At 33.7% G+C, this 20,410-nt stretch overlaps 1 protein-coding gene across 1 annotated transcript in view; it reads left to right on the top strand.

The window, feature by feature from the left end:
* The window catches only part of LOC306860263 (elongator complex protein 4), an 84,096-nt gene that overhangs the window by 47,045 nt on the left and 16,641 nt on the right, over positions 1–20,410 (top strand). Inside the window, exons 8-9 of the mRNA XM_079401874.1 lie at positions 1,218–1,326; positions 4,943–5,049. Of these exons, the coding sequence (XP_079258000.1) occupies positions 1,218–1,326; positions 4,943–5,049 (216 nt within the window). The remainder of the gene's footprint in view (positions 1–1,217; positions 1,327–4,942; positions 5,050–20,410) is intronic.

Raw genomic sequence — 20,410 nt, 5'->3', positions numbered from 1 at the left:
TGTTCTTTAATACTTTAAACTGGTTTATTTTCTCATCTGTATTGGCCTAAGTGTCTTTGCAGATGTTGATTTATGTTTATTCCGTTTTACCTATGAGCATGAGCTTCATATCAGTAAGGTCAAGGTCACAGGTTTTCATGACTTGTTTTTCAAGCCCATTGTGTGTTTGGCCCATTCTGTCATGTTTTTATCTGTGTTTACCATGATTTTACCACATTGTAAGCAGTTTTGCAGAATTACACCTGTTAAAATCATAACCGTCAGACCAAAACAGGCCATTTCAAAGTGTGAAATGTAAACTTGTATAATTCATGTGTGACACAAAACCTTGATGAGCTGAAAGGCTTATTTGAAATGCTTTAAATTTCTTGAAGACATTTTTACACCAGATATTTTTAGAATGAAAGCATTAATGGGCGAGACGTCTTTCCTTTGACTCAGATGGAGACGGGATCTTTGGCTCTTTCTCTGAGTTGATGTGGCTTTATGCTTACGTTCATCCAGATTTGTGCCATATGGTGACTGCATGAGTCGTGCGATCAGAGAAAGAGAGACAGACAGATTTGGAGAGCATGTGTTTGATGGAATCAAAGCACTCAATGTGTTTGAGCAGCAAACGTATGTTATGCTCTGATCTGATGGATTTAATGTTACACGACGCAACCAAAGGCAGCAGTTTACAGAGGTGCCTTTATGTAGTACATCTGATATCTTTACCAAAGATAATGTAATAATACCCGTTTGGATGCCATGACTGCAAGAGCTTATCCAAAATGTTAAAGTAATTATGATGCATTGAACATTGTATTGATTGCTAGGTGTTTGGTTACTTGCCTAAGTCAAAAGAACCCACTTTTTCTGACACCAAACTTTTTAATTATACCTCAAATGGACATCATTGATCCCACAAAGCAAAAAATCCTGTGCCAACGCTAACGATTACAGTCATCATAGAGAAGGGTGTTGGTAAAAATGGATACATTAGCTTGTGAATTCAGTCTCTGGAATTTCCTGCTCCATTTTCCTGAGATAATGATGACCTAATTCTGTTCTCACAGCAAAAGCAGTGCAACCTCTGCTCGTTAGGAGGGGTTTAATTAGCAAGAGATGCTCTCAGCATTGCTTTAGATGTTCCTGCATTTACTTGTACACTCCTCTCATGTATTTCCTGTCTCTCTCATCCATTCCCACTCTCTCTTCCGGTCTCACTCTCTCAGAACAGAGCCGTAATGGGACGAATAATCAGACTGAGTGACACAGCCATCGCTCTGGAATCATTCAGAGGCTCGGAGAAGGAGACCAACCCACTTTACAAAGACTATCACGGTGAGAAGAAACATACATGCAAGAGTTCAAATACACTAGCAAAAAACGAATGGCGAACAATAAAACGGATTAAAAAAGTGAAATATATATATATATATATATATATATATATATATATATTAGTAAACAAATAAAACAATTAAATAGTGTGTGTGTGTATGTATGTATATTTAACAATTTAAAATTTTCCCTTTGCAATGAAGTAAAATAAGTTTGTTGAAGTACTAAAATTACTAAGATGAAAGCTAAGTAGAATATTAAAAAATAATAATAAAAAGTCAAAAGCACATTACAAAATTACTAAAACTTCATCTAATATGGCAGCTGAATATATACAAAAAAAATAAAAGCTGCTAATACTATAATAGTATATAAATAATACATAAATAACACTGCTCAGCATAGCAACACCCTGGCAACCCTCTACAACAGTCTAGAATCATGCCAGAGCATTTTACACAGGCAAAAGAAAATTTATTTTGAAAATGTTTCATTGGTCCCTCATCTTATTCATGCCTTTTGCATCATCCTATCTTTCTGACTCTCTCTCTCTCACACACACACACACACACACACACACACACACACAGGCTCAGTAAAGTGCATTAGTAGAGAGGGGCAGGCAGGGTGGACCTCTCTCTAGCTGTCAGCTCGTGTTAGTGTGGCCGTGTTCAATCAGACGTGCTCCTTGGCAGACAGGCCAGGGGGAGATTCAGCTGCCACGGCAAACACACACACACACACACAGAGATCCCCTCCGCCCCATCACAAACACCCAGCACAGCCCTCAGGGGCCGCAGAGTTGCAGAATCAATATTTTCATATTGGCTAAAACCTCTCTGTGGCCAGACTACAGATGAGGAAGATCTTTGGGGCTCATGCTCTTTCCGTTCTGTACTTTTTCCTCTCATTCTGCCTCTTTATATTCTTCCTTGTTTTCATCTCTTCATGTTGCATGCTTTATCTTTTCATCTCTTTTGTGTCCATCTTTCTGTAAAGGTCAGTTTGTTTACAGTTCTCTCTCCTTGTTTCCACCCCCTGCCCCTATTCTTTCTTGCTCTCTTTTGCTCTGTGTGTATAATGGCCAAAGGGGGTGTGGTTTACAAACCGTAATGACCTCAGATGAGTCAACATTTATGTATGTATGTATGCATGCATGTATATATGTATTTATTTAGATGCTTATCAGTTGTTTATAAGCAAATTATATGCTAATGAGTTCAATTTCATAAGTTCTTATTTATTTTTCTAGTTATTTATGTATGTATTATTATATTTTATGATGTCATTTTATTGTGATGTTATAATTTTAATGTTTGTTATTTTATAATCTTATGTTAATGTCATTCATTTCTTAACATCTTTATTTATAATCTCTTCTGTTTATTTTTTTGTATTTATTCAATTTTGTCATTTTAATATATATTTTTTTAAATTGTTCATGTAGTCATTTCTGTGTTTAGAAGGTTATCAGATGTTTATGAACATTTTCTAAGCTAATGATTTCAATTTTCAGATTTTTTTTCTTTTTTTATGTATTTATTTATTAATGTATGTGTTTTATTTAAAATTTGTATTTTAAATCTGTCAGTTGCTTTTTTCAGCTTTATTTGTTTTTTTATTTTAACTTATTTTAAATTTCAGGTCGCAGTTACATGTCAAAGTCTTGTTTATTTTGTTTTATTATTTATTATATTGCTTAAACAGTTCGGTCACTCACGTTTTTAACATGTTATTAATTTAGTTTTAGTTTGTTTATTTCTTTGACAAAATAATACAATTATTTCAGTGTACTTTTCATCAATATATTTGCTAAAACATTTGCTGGTGGATGTTACAACATGAACAACATTCAGCAGTTTTTCTCATATGTTTTCTTGAACAAATTAATCATTTAAATTTCAGTAATTCAGACATTTTAGGAAGTTTGAGATGCTAGTAAGATTTTTAAACAAAAAAATGCAAATTATTTCATTTACTTGTGAATTAGCTCTTTTTTAGATTTATCAGATGCTTGCAAAGAAATAAGTTATTAATGTTATCTCAGTTGTTAACATTATGATATTAATGTTATCTCAGTTGTATGTGAATTATCTCTTTTAAAGATGTTTCTAATGCAGTGCTCTCCAGATTATGGGCACATCTCAACATATGTATCCTTACGTTTTCGGAGTGTTCGGAGAGTTATTGTTAGCTCTTGGTATTGATTTTTACCTTGTTTAATGAATTAATGGTCTTATAGACAATAGTGAATGTGAAGACGTACATGAGGGCACTCTTTCTTTTCTGTGGTGCGTCCACTGCAGAAAGCATGTTGGGAGTCCTGTCACAGCGAATCAACTCGAGCGGAATCAACCTAGCGCATGGGTCCCTTTACAAGCGGAGCCTTTACACACACACACTCGCACACATACACACATGCTCTTTCCATCCTCTCATCCCCCTCATCCTGGTCTTCAGCACTTCCTTTTAATGTCATATTTCTACTGGCCGCATAACTGAGAAAAAAAAAATTGGGTTTGGAATTAAAGAGAGATAGAGGGCAAAAAAGCTTTCTCTCTTCCCAACATGCCCCTGTGCCGACTGACCTTGTTTTACCCCCATCCTCCACTCACCTCTCTTGCTTTCTCTCCCTCCCACCAATCTATTTCTCTCCTCCCTCCGCTGCACTGCTTCTCTCGTATGTTTTGGTTTCTACCCATTGGTGCAGCTAATAAAATAATGGTTGATACAATGCTATAGTGGCCAGTGTGAAAGGTGATAGCTACATGTGCCCACAGTAAAACTCAGCAGACAATGAAAACCAGGGTCTGTTTAAATGGGTAATAAGCATAACAAACCTGGGAAAAATATTTGCTATAGAGAACTTGTTTATTAGCCTGCGTAATATTGTGAATATAGTAAGAAACGTCATGCTTGTTAAAATGTAATGCCTCAGATTTTTGAGACATGCAATTTCAGTCAACAACAAAAAAAGTATTAAAACTTTATGCTTGAAATAATATAGTGTTGCAGTGTTAGAAACCCATTCACACAAGTTGCACCTAATGCAAAACATGCACCTACAAAAAGTTGTTGCTCACAACCTATAAAAGAAATTAAAACTTTAAATCTGCAAGGATGCATTAATTAGGTCAAAAGTTATAGTAAGGACATTTGTAATGTTACTAAAGATTTCTATATTCTGTTCACCAAAGAAAATAATATATTGTGGTTTCATCAAAAATATTAAGCAGCGTGTCTGTTTTCAACATTGTTAATAAGAAATGTTTCTTGAGCAGTAAATCAGCATATTAGAATGATTTCTGAAGGATCATGTGACACTGAAGACTGGAGTAATGATGCTGAAAATTCAGCTTTGCATCACAGGAATAAATTACATTTTAAAATATATTCAAATAGAAAACAGTTGTTTTGAATTGTAATAATATTTCACAGTTTTAATATGTTCAATCAGCTCAATTCAGTCTTAGTAAGCAGAAGAGATTTCTTTCAAAAGCCTTAAAAATTTGAAAAACATTTGAAGTTTATACTGAACAATTATATCCCAGTATGTCTTACCCGCACGTTTATACAGCGATATGATTCTCTTTTAATGTCTTCTGTGTTTGTTCAGGTCTCCTGCATGTTCGTCAGTTGCCCCGTCTGAACTGTTTGTCTTGTGAGGTGCCCGATACGAAAGACTTGGCCTTCAAACTCAAGAGAAAGCAGTTCACAATTGAGGTGAGTTCACAATAATGGTGTCACTAGAAAATGTACAGTCATGTCCTCTCATTTGTTTCCTCTAATAATTTTCTCTTCAGTGTATTCACTTGTTTTTTCCTCTTGCAAGCAAAGCTTTTTTATCTTCAACTTTGTAGGTTCTAATAATTACAGGTGGAGAGCAGTAAAAGTAGGACATTTTAATTGCTAATTTTATTTTCCTCCCCCCATGTCTCTCGAACCACTGCACATATTAGGAGGTCATGATTATGAATTGATGTCCACATTATCTGTGTTTCACTAGTTCCTGTTTATCTTCCTGAGCTATTGAGTGTCAATTTGAAAGGTTGAAATTATTGATTTTAAACTGGACATGCTACACCTCTCCTCAGAATAACCTCAAAAGCTTTTCTGAAGTCTCATAAATACACTAAAAGTCCTTATTGTGTAACTTATTGTAACTGGGAATTATATAGAACTCAGACAGGTCTGATCAGACATTGTTTGCATGCATTCACTTGAGGAAATGTGCCCAGGTAAATATATTGTCGTAAAAAATAACTGTCTGTTAAAACCTAGAAATTAGTTTGTTAGTAAATTAGCAAATAGCCAAAAGGATGATCTATCTTGTCCCTCTATGAAAGGTTTTGTGTTGTGTGTTTGGGGTCCAAAATGATTTTTTTTTTTGCCAAAAGTGAATTGTACGCGGCCACTAAAGTAACTTTTGGGAGTCTCTGTTTTGTGCGTGTGTGTGTGCGTGCGTGCGTGTGCGTTTGCGTGCGTGTGTGTGCGCGTGCGTGTGCGTTCGCGTGCGTGTGTGTGTGTGTGTGCGTGCGTGCGTGCGTGTGCGTTTGCGTGCGTGCGTGTGTGTGGGTGTGTAAAATTCACTTTAGGGTTTCAGAATAATTAAAAGAAATGAAATATATTTTTATTAGTGCTTTCAAACGATTAATCGTGATTAATTGCATCCAAAATAAAAGTTTTTGTTTACATAGTATATGTGTGTACATTTATTATTTATATATAAATACATACCCATGCATGTATATATTTAAGAAAAATTTTACGTTTATATATCAAATATTTATATATAATAAAAATTATATTAATATAAATATATACATGTAAATGTTTTTTTAAATATATACTGCATGTGTGTGTATTTATTTATTTATTTATATATATATATATATATATATATATATATATATATATATATATATATATATATATATATAATATACACAGAACATATACATACAATGTAAACACAAACTTTTATTTTTGGATGCGATTAATCACAATTAATTGTTTGACGGCACTAATTTTTATATATATTTTTATGTTTCTTTTACACTTTTTTTATCATGTATTTTATCATTTCAATATGTTTGTCCCTGTGAGAGGAATAATTTAGCTGTTTTTTGTCAAATTTAATATTGTAACTTTCAGCAAAAATTAACATGTCTATTTTGATGGTTTAAAGCATTTGTTGATGGAAAATTGTTGAGGTAAAAACCCGGTGTCATGTTAATAATAATTTGTTAACTAGTACAACCTAGCTTTATAATATTATTTTATCCTCTTTGAAAAAAAAAAGTTCCACTTAACAGTTTGGCTTCTTATCTAAATTTTCTTGGTTAAACTTTCCTCAGTTCATCGTGAATTATTGTGCATTTATTTTCAGTTTCTAGAAAAGTTTCAAAAATAAGTTTCTATTTGACGCTTGGTCGAGTGGTAATTTTATGTTGTATGTTTACTACCATTACAAACCCTTCAGTAGAGACACAATCCACTTCCAGCCAATGAGTGCCTGTCCATCAAGTGGAGACAAATGAAAGGGCCCAAGCTCTTACTGAAGCCCCATCATTGGCCCCTAATTAAGTTATCAGTGGTGAAGCTGTTAATAGTTAATCAGGAAGTGTATTGTCTCAGAAGGGCCAGCAGTCTTTGTCTTTAAACACTCTCTGAGGCAGAGACCTCTCATCCACTCCTCACTAGATTTATAGGGTCAATAAAAGTCAAGGTGGTTTCCCTCAATGGCTGTTTAGTGAGCCGACCGCTTTGAGTTTGTAGAGGGCCTCAAATGTGAGTTTGTGTTGTAGCAGCGCTAAGAATTTGTGTATCTTTTTTGTGCAGCGGAATGTACCTTAACATCTTTTCCTTAGATCTTTCAACATGCTCGTTTAAAGGATAGTATAATAGTTTGTAACTCTAATTGAAGCATGGCATGGCATTTGCAACACCAAGATCATGGTTTGGATTCCCAAGAAGTGCATGAGCTCATAAAATGTATACCTTAAGTGCAATATAATTCAATTTGTGTCTGCCAAATGCATTAATGTAAATATCATATCATAACTAAATATGTATAAAGTATAAAGGTCCTAATTGCCCAAACTAAAGCATTGAAGGGACAATATTGCTTCAGCAAAAATGTTAACTTATGAAAATGTTGAATTAAATAAAAAAACAGGATTTCACCTTGTGCTATCATGTTAAAATTACATTTTAACATATTGCATTTTAATATATAGCATAAGGTGAAATCTTGAAATCAAGATTGAAATCAGTTGTGCTGCTTAAAATATTTGTGAAAACATTTTCCCAGGATTCTTTAGTGAATGTAAAGTAAAAAAAAAAACTTTTTTTTTTTAAGTAGAATATTATATAGAATAGTCTATCTATATAATATTTATCATGTAGAATTTTTTGTAGCAATGTAAAAGTCTTTACCGTAACTTTTGAACCATTTAATGTGTCCTTGCCGAATAAAAGTATTAATTTCTTTAAAAATAAAAAAATAAACATTCTTACAGACCAAATTTTTTGAAAGGTGTATTATTAATCCTAAATGTTTAACTGTTCAGGACAAACAAGGGACTTGTGTACAACTACCACACAAAAAAACAGCTGTGGATAATCCAGGTAACAACACAGTATTAAGAATCAAGCGTATGTAAACTTTTGAAAAGGGTCATTTTTATAAATTCTATTATGATTACTCTTGAGGACTATATAAACGTCATTTATGTGAAATATCTTATTCTGGTCAGTACTAAATAAAAAAATAACATGCATGATGTTATGGTACGATCCCTCTTATTTTGGTAAAATAATTAATATTTTGCAGATGCTGCAAAGTGTATGTAAAACTGTAATTCTTAATGCAATTATACATTTCTGAAGTACTGTATATGCTGATGATGTGCCTTGTATTCAAGGTTATGTAATACATTTATACATTCACTAAGAATTGTATCCATAACATTGTCACTGACACGAACACTATATTTTATTTCACAAATGTATATGGAAAACATTGTAATAAATAGAACAGTTCAAATGAGATCACATGAGAATATGTGACCCTGGACCACAAAACCAGTCATAAGGGTCATGAGGGTCAGATGATGCATTTATGCATCATCTGAAAGCTAAATAAACAAGCTTTCTATTGATGTATGGTTTGTTAGGATCTGACAATATTTGGCCGAGATACAACTATTTGATAATCTGGAATCTGAGGGTGCAAAAAAATATAAATATTGATAAAATCGCCTTTAAAGTTGTCCAAATATTCTTAACAATGCATATGGCTGATCAAAAATTAAGTTTTGATATATTTACAGTCAGAAATGTACAAAATATCTTCATGGAACATGATCTTTACTTAATATCCTAATGATTTTTGGCATAAAAGAAAAATCAATAATTTTGACCCATACAATGTATTTTTGCTACAAATATACCCCAGCGACTTAAGACTGGTTTTGTGGTCCAGGGTTACGTATGTTCTTAATTGGAACTCGCAATCACAATAAGATGTGGTGAATAATAATAAAAGAAAAAAGTGATGAAAAGATCATTAGTGAAAGGATAGAGACTTGTTTTCATGAGGTGTTTCCCATTCAATCTTACCATCCCAATCTAGCCAGTAACCTACAGACAGGCCTTTGACAAATAGTTTTACACCAACACCTTTGTCACGCACACAAACAATGTGCCGTGCGGAGTGAATGACTTTGCCCTGCAGCACTGAGTTAGCGTGTGTTCGCTTTACTTTCAAAAGTTAATATCATGTAGAATCATCCTTGATCTTTTGACTTTGAGAGCTTGATGGACTTTCAGTGCTCAGAACCTCTGAACTGTCCTGAATTATGACTATCAACCTATAAAAGTGGGTAAAAATGTATGATATGACCATTTTAACACCAATTTTCTTTTGCCTTCCTTTTAAGATGAGTCAGTGTGAATCGGAGGTCTGATCTGTGTTCAGTGATTGTGTTTGAAAGGTGATTGGCAGGCCAAGTGTGTGTCAGTCAGGTCGCTCAGAGTGCACACGTCAATCAGAGATCAGCCACGTCATGACAACATGACCACAAGATGAGTTTTCACACATAGAAACCATACAGGACATGTGAAAATCGAAATATTAGGTTGAATCATTCCTAAATTGCATGTTCTAGCTGTTCTTGTATACTGCTATAAAATGCAGTTCATTCATTATATTTAGAGATGCACTGATGTAGAAACTTGGGGTCATGCAGAAAATAAATTTTTATATATATATATAGATATGTATATGTGTGTGTGTGTGTGTGTATATATATATATATATATATACTTTAATTTTTTCTTTACTTTTCTTGTCTTGCACCATACAGTGAAGGAAGGAAAAGCTAGAATCTAATCAACAGAAGAAGCTAAAGTCTGTCTTTTAATTTGTTTAACATTTTCATTTGTTTTTGTTTTTTTTTGTGAATCTTGCATCCTAAATACTGATTGCAAATACAGTCGAGCGTGAATTATGAGTTTTTTGCTAATATTCTGCCTGTCTGTTGAGGCGAGTTACTGTAATGTAATGTAATTAATGGTCTGCATGCGATCACTCAGCTACCCAGAGGAGCATTTGGCTGCTTGTCTTTGACTGACTGGTAAAGTTCAGTTGGCGGTTGATGAGCAGTCAATTGCCCAGAATGCCCTGCGGTCAGAATTAACCTCTGCCCCTGTTCCGGCAGGTATAGAGAGAGGCGTTATGAGGAAAAGCGTGATTAGCAAACACTCACGCATACGCATACATGTCAGTTGAACGCTCGACAACGAGTGAGGTGATCAACTGAGGATTGAGACAGGAATGTAAGAGGTATGTGATTAAACTATACTTACCCTAGCGTGACCTCTGACCCAAACTAGAGCCAAACACACCTTGAGGGAATTGAGGATTCTGGAGGTGAGGTCAGATGATCTTCAATCCAGGATTTAGGTCAAATTAGCCGTGGTTTATGGAGGTGCAATCTTGAAAGCTCAGCACTGGATTGAGTGTCATCAGGTGTGAAAGTTTTAATTGCAATATCTGCATTGTTTTCTTTGGACTGGTTGAACCATCAAGTTTTTGTTTTTTTATCAGTTGAGGGCATATTTAAGACTTGTGTGGGCATATTTATGGTGATATCTCAGAACATTGGTTTTATAATTCTCATAACCACACAAGCATTCCTTTAGTAATTGTTTTTTGAAGGTTCTGCTCCTGCGGCAAGATCTTGATTGATTGGTTGTGTCTGGGCCAGCCTGATCTGTTTAGGTCTTGTTGTTGGTTGGGCCTTGCTGCTGAATGGTGTGGTTGGTTTAAGCGGTCGACCAGTTTTTGATTGGTTTTTTTTTTTGTTTTGTTTTTTTAAGTCAAGTTTTTAAGTCAAGACATCAGATACTGCATGGGCTTCTACATGTGTGTGCAATCTAGTATTAATGCATTTCCTCAACCCAAGCATGCTGAAAGATTCCAAAGAGACGTCAAGCTCACCTGAATCTGACGGTTAGCGTGTGGGCGAAAACTATTGCATAGTTGCACCTATTTCAGTGTTGCGCTTTTCCCCCAAATGCCAAAGGTTATAGAGATGTTAGAAACGTGTGCATTTCTTAGTCATGTACCTTTTTGTTACGGTGTAAAACTTCAGGCATGTACTGTATTGTTTGAAAATAATTTTTATGTTTTTGAAAGAAGTCTCTAATGTTCCCTGGCTGCATTATAAAAATGCACCAGTTTCCATAAATATATTAAGCATCACAACTGTTTTCAACATTATTAATAATATTAATAATAATAATAATAATAATTGTTTCTTAAGCAGCAAATCATCAGAATAGAATGATTTCTGGAGGATCATGTGACACTGAAGACTGGAGTATTGATGATGAAAATCACAGTCAAATTGACTAAGTCAAGTTCATTTTACTCAAATATTACTGAAACTTCATTGTACTTAATAGAAAAAAATTACTGATTTGATTTGGTGCTCAAGAAACATTTCTTCTTCTTATTATTATTATTATTATTATTATTATCAATGTTGAAATCAGTTGTGCTTAATATTTTTGTGGAAACTGAGATACATTTTTCAGACTTCCCTTATGAATTTTTATTTATTTTTTTCTAAGAAATTTATTTGAAATTGAAATCTTTTGTAACATTGTAAATGTCCTTACAATGTAAATGGGTGTCACACCTAAAAAAACTGACCAGTCATCTTTAGACCATATATTTAGAAGTAAAAGAAATATGTAATGCAATAGAAATATGTTTATACTGTTAATTTATCTTTGCCTAGGACAAATTTAAGTACAAAGTACTTTGGCATATACCCCTCTCTCTATATATGTGCAACATTAATGTACAGTAGTTTCATATGTTGCTGAATCACCATTATGTTGCATGTTCATATCAGCAGGTGACATCTCGAAATAGGTGTTACAATACACTGTAAAAACAAATGTTTCAAAAAGTTGTTTCAACTTAAAATAATGACTTAAAATGTTTAGTTTAGTCAACTTGAAATTTGAAGTTAGTCAATGTTAATTTAAGGGACAACTGGAATATTTTAGTTGATCAACTTTATTTTTTACAGTGTAGGTGTTCCAAAAGTCAAACACTTCATTGTGCAATACAGTGCATGTTCTACACAATGTGCCTTGCTTTGGTAAATGTTGTAGGCCGAAAATGTGCATACTGTTCATGGTATACATACTGCATACTACTTTCTTTCAAAAAAAATACTGGGTAGTATGCCATTCTGAACATGTTATGAAAATGTGTTATGAAAATGAGACTGTAGCATGGATTATTTGGAGGAGACCCAGATCAAAATGTCTTTATTTAAAAGTCTTGCACAGAAGTGGTAACTGTTAAATCTTTTGTAGTTTTGTAGACTGATGTTGACTTTAAATGTTAAACAGTGCTCTCTGCTCCTAGTATATTTGAGCCGGTCAGTTGCAATTATTATTTATCAAATATAAAGCAAAGAAAACCCTCTTTTACAGATCCACTGCTTCACTTTAAATAGTGGCGACTCCGTTTGAGCTAAACTTGCCATCATCAGCAAAGCCGGCCTCTCCCCCACCTGGTCCACTGCCGGCCGGCCGGTTCAAATGTGGAATTTTGATCCGGAGCAGAAGATGGGCGAGTAGAAGTCTTTGTCGGTTCTGGCATGGCTGCTAAAAATAACTTTCCCACACTCTTGAAATGCTCCAAGGGCTTCTGCAGTACTTTCTTTCAACTGACAGCCAGTTTCTGAACTCCGAGTAAAAATAGCTTTGTGCATCATAAAGGTTAAAGGAGATTTTTCAGGTGAGGGTTTTTGAGAACTGCAGTTAGTTTTAGTAATGGTAGGCCTCTGGTATCCAGTTGTCTATGACCATGTACTTAACACTTGATGATGATGCAGTGTTTTTAAGATTTGAATGTTAAAAGATGAATTATTGGGCTGCTGTGACCTCTCTCCTTTTTGAATATGGATAGGAAAGGTTCTTTTAAAGCTTGCATAAAACCTTTAAACAGGCAGTCATTGAGTAACTGGCCATAAAAACTTGATGAATTTTATGACCATCTTCACCCCGACACCTACAGCTGGCTGCTTTTCAATGGAACCTAAACAGATGGCCGAGGTCACTGGAGATGTATATTAATGAGTTCTCAAATGCACTTTAATGTAGATCAATAGATTATTCATGAGTCAAAATGGGAGGGTCCTGATCCATATTAAAGAATGTTTATGAGACCAAAAGCCTAGTCGTGTGTTGGCAGAGTTTTGTGACCCCAGCTTTGTGAACTGTGAGCTGAGCTGGGCTATTTCTGCTTTTAGACAAACTTTCCCATCGTAGCTCATGAGGAGGAGTAATGCTGAGTGACAGTGCTATTGGGCCTGTAGGGGGGCGGGGCTACAGTATATCAGAGCCAATCACGTTTGAACTGGCAAATTACGTTCAAGCTAAAGCCCACTACTTTAGAAACACAGTTGTGACTGTAAAATTTGTGTGTAATATGCTTATTTTTCTAATTATTTGCTCATTTCCCATCATAATTACTTGGAGATAAATGTAATTTATAGAAATAAATAAAGGACTGAATTGATACGTGTCTTAAGTGTCAATTTTTCGAAAGTTAGATTTCTACATCACATGAAAGCTGAATAAATAAGCTTTCTATTGATGTATGGTTTGTTAGGATCAGACAATATTTGGCCAGGATACAACTATTTGATATTTTCTCAATATCAAAATATTGATAAAATCGCCTTTAAAGTTGTCCAAATGAATTTCTTAGCAATGCATATTACTAATCAAAAATTAAGTTTTGATATATTTACAGTAAGAAATGTACTAAATATCTTCATGGAACATGATCTATTTAATATACTAATGATAAAAGAAAAATCTATAATTTTGACCCACACAATGTATTTTTGGCTATTGCTACAAATATACCCCAGCGACTTAAGACTGGTTTTGTGCTCCAGGTTCACATATTTGTGTATTTGTTGTTGTTATTTTAGGCTTATAAAAGTTGTTTGTAAACTTATAATCTAATATATAATAATAAAATACATATAATGTATTTAAAAACAAATATTGGCTTATTAAATATTTTATATGATCCTTTAGAACTCATTCTAACGCGTTTTATTTTTATATAATATGCTATTCGCAATGTATTTTTTGGTGGTCAGTTATTATTAGTACTCAGTTATTTTACTCAAGTATTCAAATTTTTTTTTTTTATTATAATCAATGTTAAAAACATTTTTTGCTGCTTAATATTTTTGAGAAAATTATGATATTTTCTTTCAGGATTTCAAGAAGCTCATGAGAACAGCGTTTATTTTAAATATAAATCTTATGTAATATTATAAATGTCATTTAATGCATAAATGATAATGATAAATTGAATGCATCCTTGCTGAATAAAAGTATTACATTCTATTGGTGCTGTCAAACGATTAATCGTGATTAATCGTTTGACAACACTACTTTCTATAAAAAAGTGTGTGTGTGTGTGTTGAGAGAGAGAGAGAGAGATGAATAAATGAAATATGATTAGTCTTTATTGTATCAATTTATGTTTTTTTTATATCTTGTTTTGAAATAGTACTTTTCCTCCCTCAGTCACTCTGAATACCTCGACAGAGAATTAATCTGTGTATTTCTGTATTGGTGTGCATTCCCTTTGGCAATAACTATTGAGATATAAGGTGTTTGCGTGCCAGGCTTTCCCATGAGGCAACTGCAGTGTGGCAATTCAGAAGGGTGGGAGAGCAAGTTTTCCATTACACTTACATTTTATGGCCAAAAAATCTCCGTCCACTTCCCCCAGCGTCCCCTGCTTCCTTGTATCTCAGCGGTAATGTTAATGAGCAGTGACAGCTCACCTATCCCTGGCGTGCCCCAGTTTGTCCCACCCCCCCTCATATGCACACTGCTGCAATCACGCACGTTTGCTGTGAACTCTGCATTGTTAAAACATTGCTTAAAGTGTTTGTGTTTATATACTCACGTGCATATGTGTACTTGTGTATTGGGATTATTAGTTCTCCATTATTAGATTCTCTCTATTAGAGATACCCAAGCTATCTAACAGGTGTTCATGATATAATTGATTATCTTATTAAGAATGCAGTCCATCTTGCAGATTTTTTATTTTTATTTCATTAGTTTAATTTTGAATTCTTTAATGAAGTATTAGATTGGATAGGACTGTAATATAGTTCAGTTTGTATTTGATTTTGGGGTCAGAAGTTTAGACAGAGTGGGAAATTATAAGTGCCAAAAGTAGGTAAACGTTTCATGCTTCTCATAATGGGTTTAGGCAGAGATCTTTTCAATTTCCTTTAGTTTCCTTGTTATATGAACTATTATTTTGGATTTTTTTTTTCAGTCTGTTGTATTTCCTGCTGTTGTCAAACATGGACAGCCATTTAGCCTGTTGGCTTTTGGTGTCTATGGAGATATAAAGTGGCAGAGTTAAAGTGGCGAAGATGTTTTGGATGTCAGTGTGTCTTCTGGCTGTTCAAAGCACTGGGACATTTTCATAGTATTTACTGTGGGTGAGTTTGTGTGTGTTGTGAAATGAAGGGTTGCGTGCTGGGCCGGTGTGGAGTGAATATGAAAGCAGCAGAGTCGTATCTGAGACAAGTCATACTATTTCTGTTAGTTTTTTTCTGCTTCTAACTCATTTCTTTTCTCTGCCCCTCAACACATTCTGGTTGTATGGATAGTGTTCTCAGATGACTTTTCCCATTTTTTGAAAATAATATAATTTTATAAATTAATATTTATAATATAAATATTTTACAATTATAATAACTATTATAATAATTTATATTTAAAAGAATGATTTATAATACATTTAGAATCATTTAAATAAAATATAATTATAATAAAGTAAAAACACTGTTGGATTGTGTGCTACTTTTTTACTGTTAAATATTTTTCATTTAAATTCATTTTTTTCAAGTAAAGTCTTTATATATATATATATATATATATATGTATGTGTATATATATATGTGTGTGTATATGTTACATTTAATAAATGGGTGATACTTCAGTTAGTATTTCCTCTGGTAGTTTTAAAAGGTAGTTTATAACAACTTTAAGTTGCTTTTGTCCTCATTTTTAAGAACGTTAATCATAATTTGTTTGTATAATAAAAATTATTTTATAGCCCTATTTAAATATTTCTTGATTTGATTTTTTTTTTTTTTTTTTTTTTTTTTTACTTATGAATAGTTTTTTAACTTATTTAATGGTTTAAAGTCTCCACTTGCTAATCACCTGGGTTTTCTGCATTTTTACATCATCTTTCAGTTAGCATTTTTATTACTACTATTTGATTAAGGTGCTGGTAATGGGCATCAGTGAAGCAGGACTAACTCCGATACATTCATTGACCTTTATGTTTTAGTGTGGGCTTAGGGAAGGCGATAGAAAGATGTCACGAGGACACACTTCATTTACTTTGTGCAGCGTAGGGTTAGCTCGTCATATGAGTTTGTACAGAATGAAGGTGCTTAATTGAGAAATTAACGAGGATAGTTTGCTTTAATATAGTATACAAAGATGTAAAATAAAAATTACTGGCCAGTTTTCATAATTGACAAAGTGAATGAAGACTAAAGCTGTGAAGTTTCAAAATGACTAAAAAAGCACCATAAAACTAGTCCATAAGCGTATAATGAGCAAACTGACATTTAAGCAGGATTGTCACAATATTTAAATATTATGACTATTATAAACCTTTTCATTTTTTTTATTTTTTTTATTTGAGCCACAATTGTAGAGGCATTAATTAAAAGTATTATCAGATCATGGCAGAGCGGCTGGCGTCTGTTTCCAGCTGAAGTGGCACAGTGGCCTTGGCACTATACCTGCCAGTGCTAATGCTAACGGGGCACTGAGCACAACTACCTGATTAAGATGTAAATTTACCCATAATTGGAATGTAAATTCTTACATTTAGATGAAGACGTCAACTGTCACATCGCCATGTCATTATATCTCTTTTTCCACCCTTTCATGGCCAGTCTACGTACACATCATAATTTCTTTACATTTCCTTTCATTTTTTTTTTTTTTATGAAGGTGCAATCCAGCTATTCTATTATAATATTCTCAGTTCATTTCCTGTACCTTTTGTTTGGTTTTGTATCTTTATTTCACCCGTGTGTGATACGTTTGCTCCTGTGGGATTGGGGAGAAATCCCTTTGAAAATTGTGTTCATTTAGTGCCAGTATTTTGATTGTGCATCCATTACTTCTGCTGAATATTCCTCAATGCAAATAAGCCCAGACCCACCGAAGAGCTACATTTTTCTTAGATAATTAATTTCCCTTTGAAAGCCAACAGAAAGCGAGAAACCCTGCCAGGGAACAAGCAAAAAAATTAGTGTTCATTTAGGGTTTTTTTGGCAGTGGACAAATTAATAGTTTTTGCCCCAAACAATATGGCCACCTAGGGATATCTGCTTTATTCCTTGCTTCGAGCGGTTTTGGCCCGAGTGGACTGGTAATCAATTAAGCATGCCGACTGACATTAGCATGCTAATGTTCCTGTAAGCGAGGGTCAGACTGGCTAGACTAAGGCCATGGAGCTTCTGCATGCATTTATGTCTTTATTGGTAGGGTGGGGTCTGCTGTTCAGATGCTGACGATCATGTGAAAATCCACAGCCCTTTTTTCTTTGAAATGTCTTTCAGCTGTGTGTACTTGGGTCACATTAAGAAAATAGGACATTTCAGTTTTCATAAAGAATATGATGCATTTTTTTAAAAGATTTTATTAACATTTTGAATATATTTTTCATTATGGCAATTAAACATGTTATTTTTTCCTCATTCACATTAACATAATGTGATCAAGTTGTGAAACAAAATTTGATATTATTTAATTGTTTTATGCAGTACATCATTGTAGTATTTATTGTACTGCCTTTAATTGTGCAAAAAAAAAAAACATATTGCTTTACTGTGTTATGGATTTGATAATTATCTTTCAAAATAAAGGCAATAGTAAAAGTATAAATAATATACACTACTGCTCAAAAGTTTTGAACTGGTAAGATTTTTTTAATGTTTTGTTTTTTTAAAAGTAGTCACGTGCTCACCAAGGCTGCATTTAGTTGACAAAAAATACAGTTACAGTAATATTGTGAAGTATTATTATAATTTAAAATAACTGTCTTCTATTTTAATATTTACATTTAGTCATTTAGCAGACGCTTTTATCCAAAGTGACTTACAAATGAGGACGCAGTACACGTAGCAAGGTTTTTTTGTTTGTTTGTTTGTTTTTTTATGAAAGAAAACAAGTAGAATAGAAAAAAAAGAAAGCTAGGTTGTTGTTGTTGTTTTTTTTTTTTAAGAAAACAAAGTAGGTAGAAGAAAAAATATATATTTTTTGAAATGTAATTTATTCCGGTTTTTTCAGCATCATTACTCCAGTCTTCAGTGTCACATGATCCTTCAGATATCATTCTAATATACTGATTTGATGCTTAATAAATGTTTCTTATCATCATCAATGTTTAAAAAACATTTTGATTAATATTTTTGTCGAAACCATGATACATTGAATAGAAAGTTTAAAGAACAGCATTTATTCGAAATGCTGAAAATCTGTTGTAACAATGTAAAAGTCTTTAAATAAAATAAAACTATATATATTAGTGCTGTCAAACGATTAATCGCGATTAATCACATACAAAATAAGTTTTTGTTTACATAATATATATGTGTGTACTTTGTATATTTATTATGCATATATAAATACATGTAGATACATTTATATATTCATATATGCATTTTATATTACATATAAATATATTTAATATATAAACATAAAAAAATTCTTAAATATATACATGCATGTGTATTTATATATACATAATAAATGTACACAGTACACACACATATATTGTGTAAACAAAAACTTTTATTTTGTATGCGATTAATCGCAATTTAATCATTTGACGGCACTATATATATATATATATATATATATATATATATATATATAATATATACAGTGCTGCTTGAAAGTTTGTGAACCCCTTGCATGTTGTTTTTTTATTTAGTACTGGCCTGAGTAAGTTATTTTACATAAAATATGTTTACATTTAGTCCACTAGACAAAAAAAAAGTTGCTGAAGTCATTAAAATAACCACATTCAAAAGTTTGGGAACCCTTGGTTCTTAATACTGTGTGTGGTTACCTGGATGATCTACGACTGTTTTTTTGGTTTTGTGATGGTTGTTCCTGAGTCCCTTGTTTGTTCTGAACAGTTAAACTGAGCACTGTTCTTCAGGAAAATCCTCCATGTCCTACAGATTCTTCAGTTTTCCAGCATCTTTTGCATATTTGATCCCTTTCCAGCAATGACTGTATTTGATTTTGAGATCCATCTTTTCACACTGAGGACAACTGAGGGACTCAAACAACTATTAAAAAAGGTTCAAACATTCACTGATGCTCCCGAAGGAAACATGATGTATTAAGAGCTGGGGGTTTTCTGGCCACGAATTTGAAGATCAAGGAAAATTGTACTTAATTTGTCTTCCGGGAAAACAAGCAAGTATCATCTGTTGCTTCCGAAGGGCAGTACTAAATGGAAAAAAAATTGATAAAAAAAGATGGCATTCTGCATACCTTGGTTGTAACGAGTGGTTATTTGAGTTACTGATGCCTTTCTATCATCTCTAACCAGTCTGCCCATTCTCCTCTGACCTCTGACATCAACAAGGCATTTTCGTCCACACAACTGCCGCTCACTGGATATTTTCTCTTTTTCAGACCATTCTCTGTAAACCCTAGAGATGGTTGTGCGTGAAAATCCCAGTAGATCAGCAGTTTTTGAAATACTCAGACCAGCCCGTCTGGCACCAACAACCATTCCACGTTCAAAGTCACTTAAACCCTTTCTTCCCCATTCTGATGCTCAGTTTGAACTTCAGCAAGTCGTCTTCACCACATCTAGATGCCTAAATGCATTGAGTTGCTGCCATGTGATTGGCTGGTTAGTAATTTGTGATACCAAGCAATTGAACAGGTGTACCTAATAAAGTGGCCAGTGAGTGTATGTGTGTATATATATTTTATTGTGTGTATATATATATATAGTGTATGTGTGTATATATATTTTATTTACAGACTTTTACACCTGTCACATTGCATGCATTGACGTTAATCGTTATTGTGACTAATTGTATGCACTGATCTTGTGAATGCTTACACGCAATGCTGTCCTAAGCAACAGCAACAAGATGCCACTGTTCATAGCTGCCATTCTTGACTTAGGTGTCCTGTTTTTTTTTTCTCATGGAACCCAGTTTCACTTTGTTCTTTGAGACGAAAGCCCATTTGTGAGCTGGTGAAAATATGCGTCTCCCTCCCTCCTCCGTGGGAACGACAGATCGAATGGCATGACAAATACTAACTGTATGCCCAGAGCCAAGGTGGTGCTTGTGTACAGGTGTGAAGGTATTTTTTGAAAGGTGTTTCTTCTAGCATGGCAGAATGCTGACAATGCACTGGATGCATGTTAAAACCCCCACCG

The sequence above is a fragment of the Barbus barbus genome, assembly GCF_936440315.1.
Source record: "Barbus barbus genome assembly, chromosome: 1".
NCBI lineage: Eukaryota > Metazoa > Chordata > Actinopteri > Cypriniformes > Cyprinidae > Barbus > Barbus barbus.
This window is presented reverse-complemented; position numbering and strand designations above follow the sequence as displayed.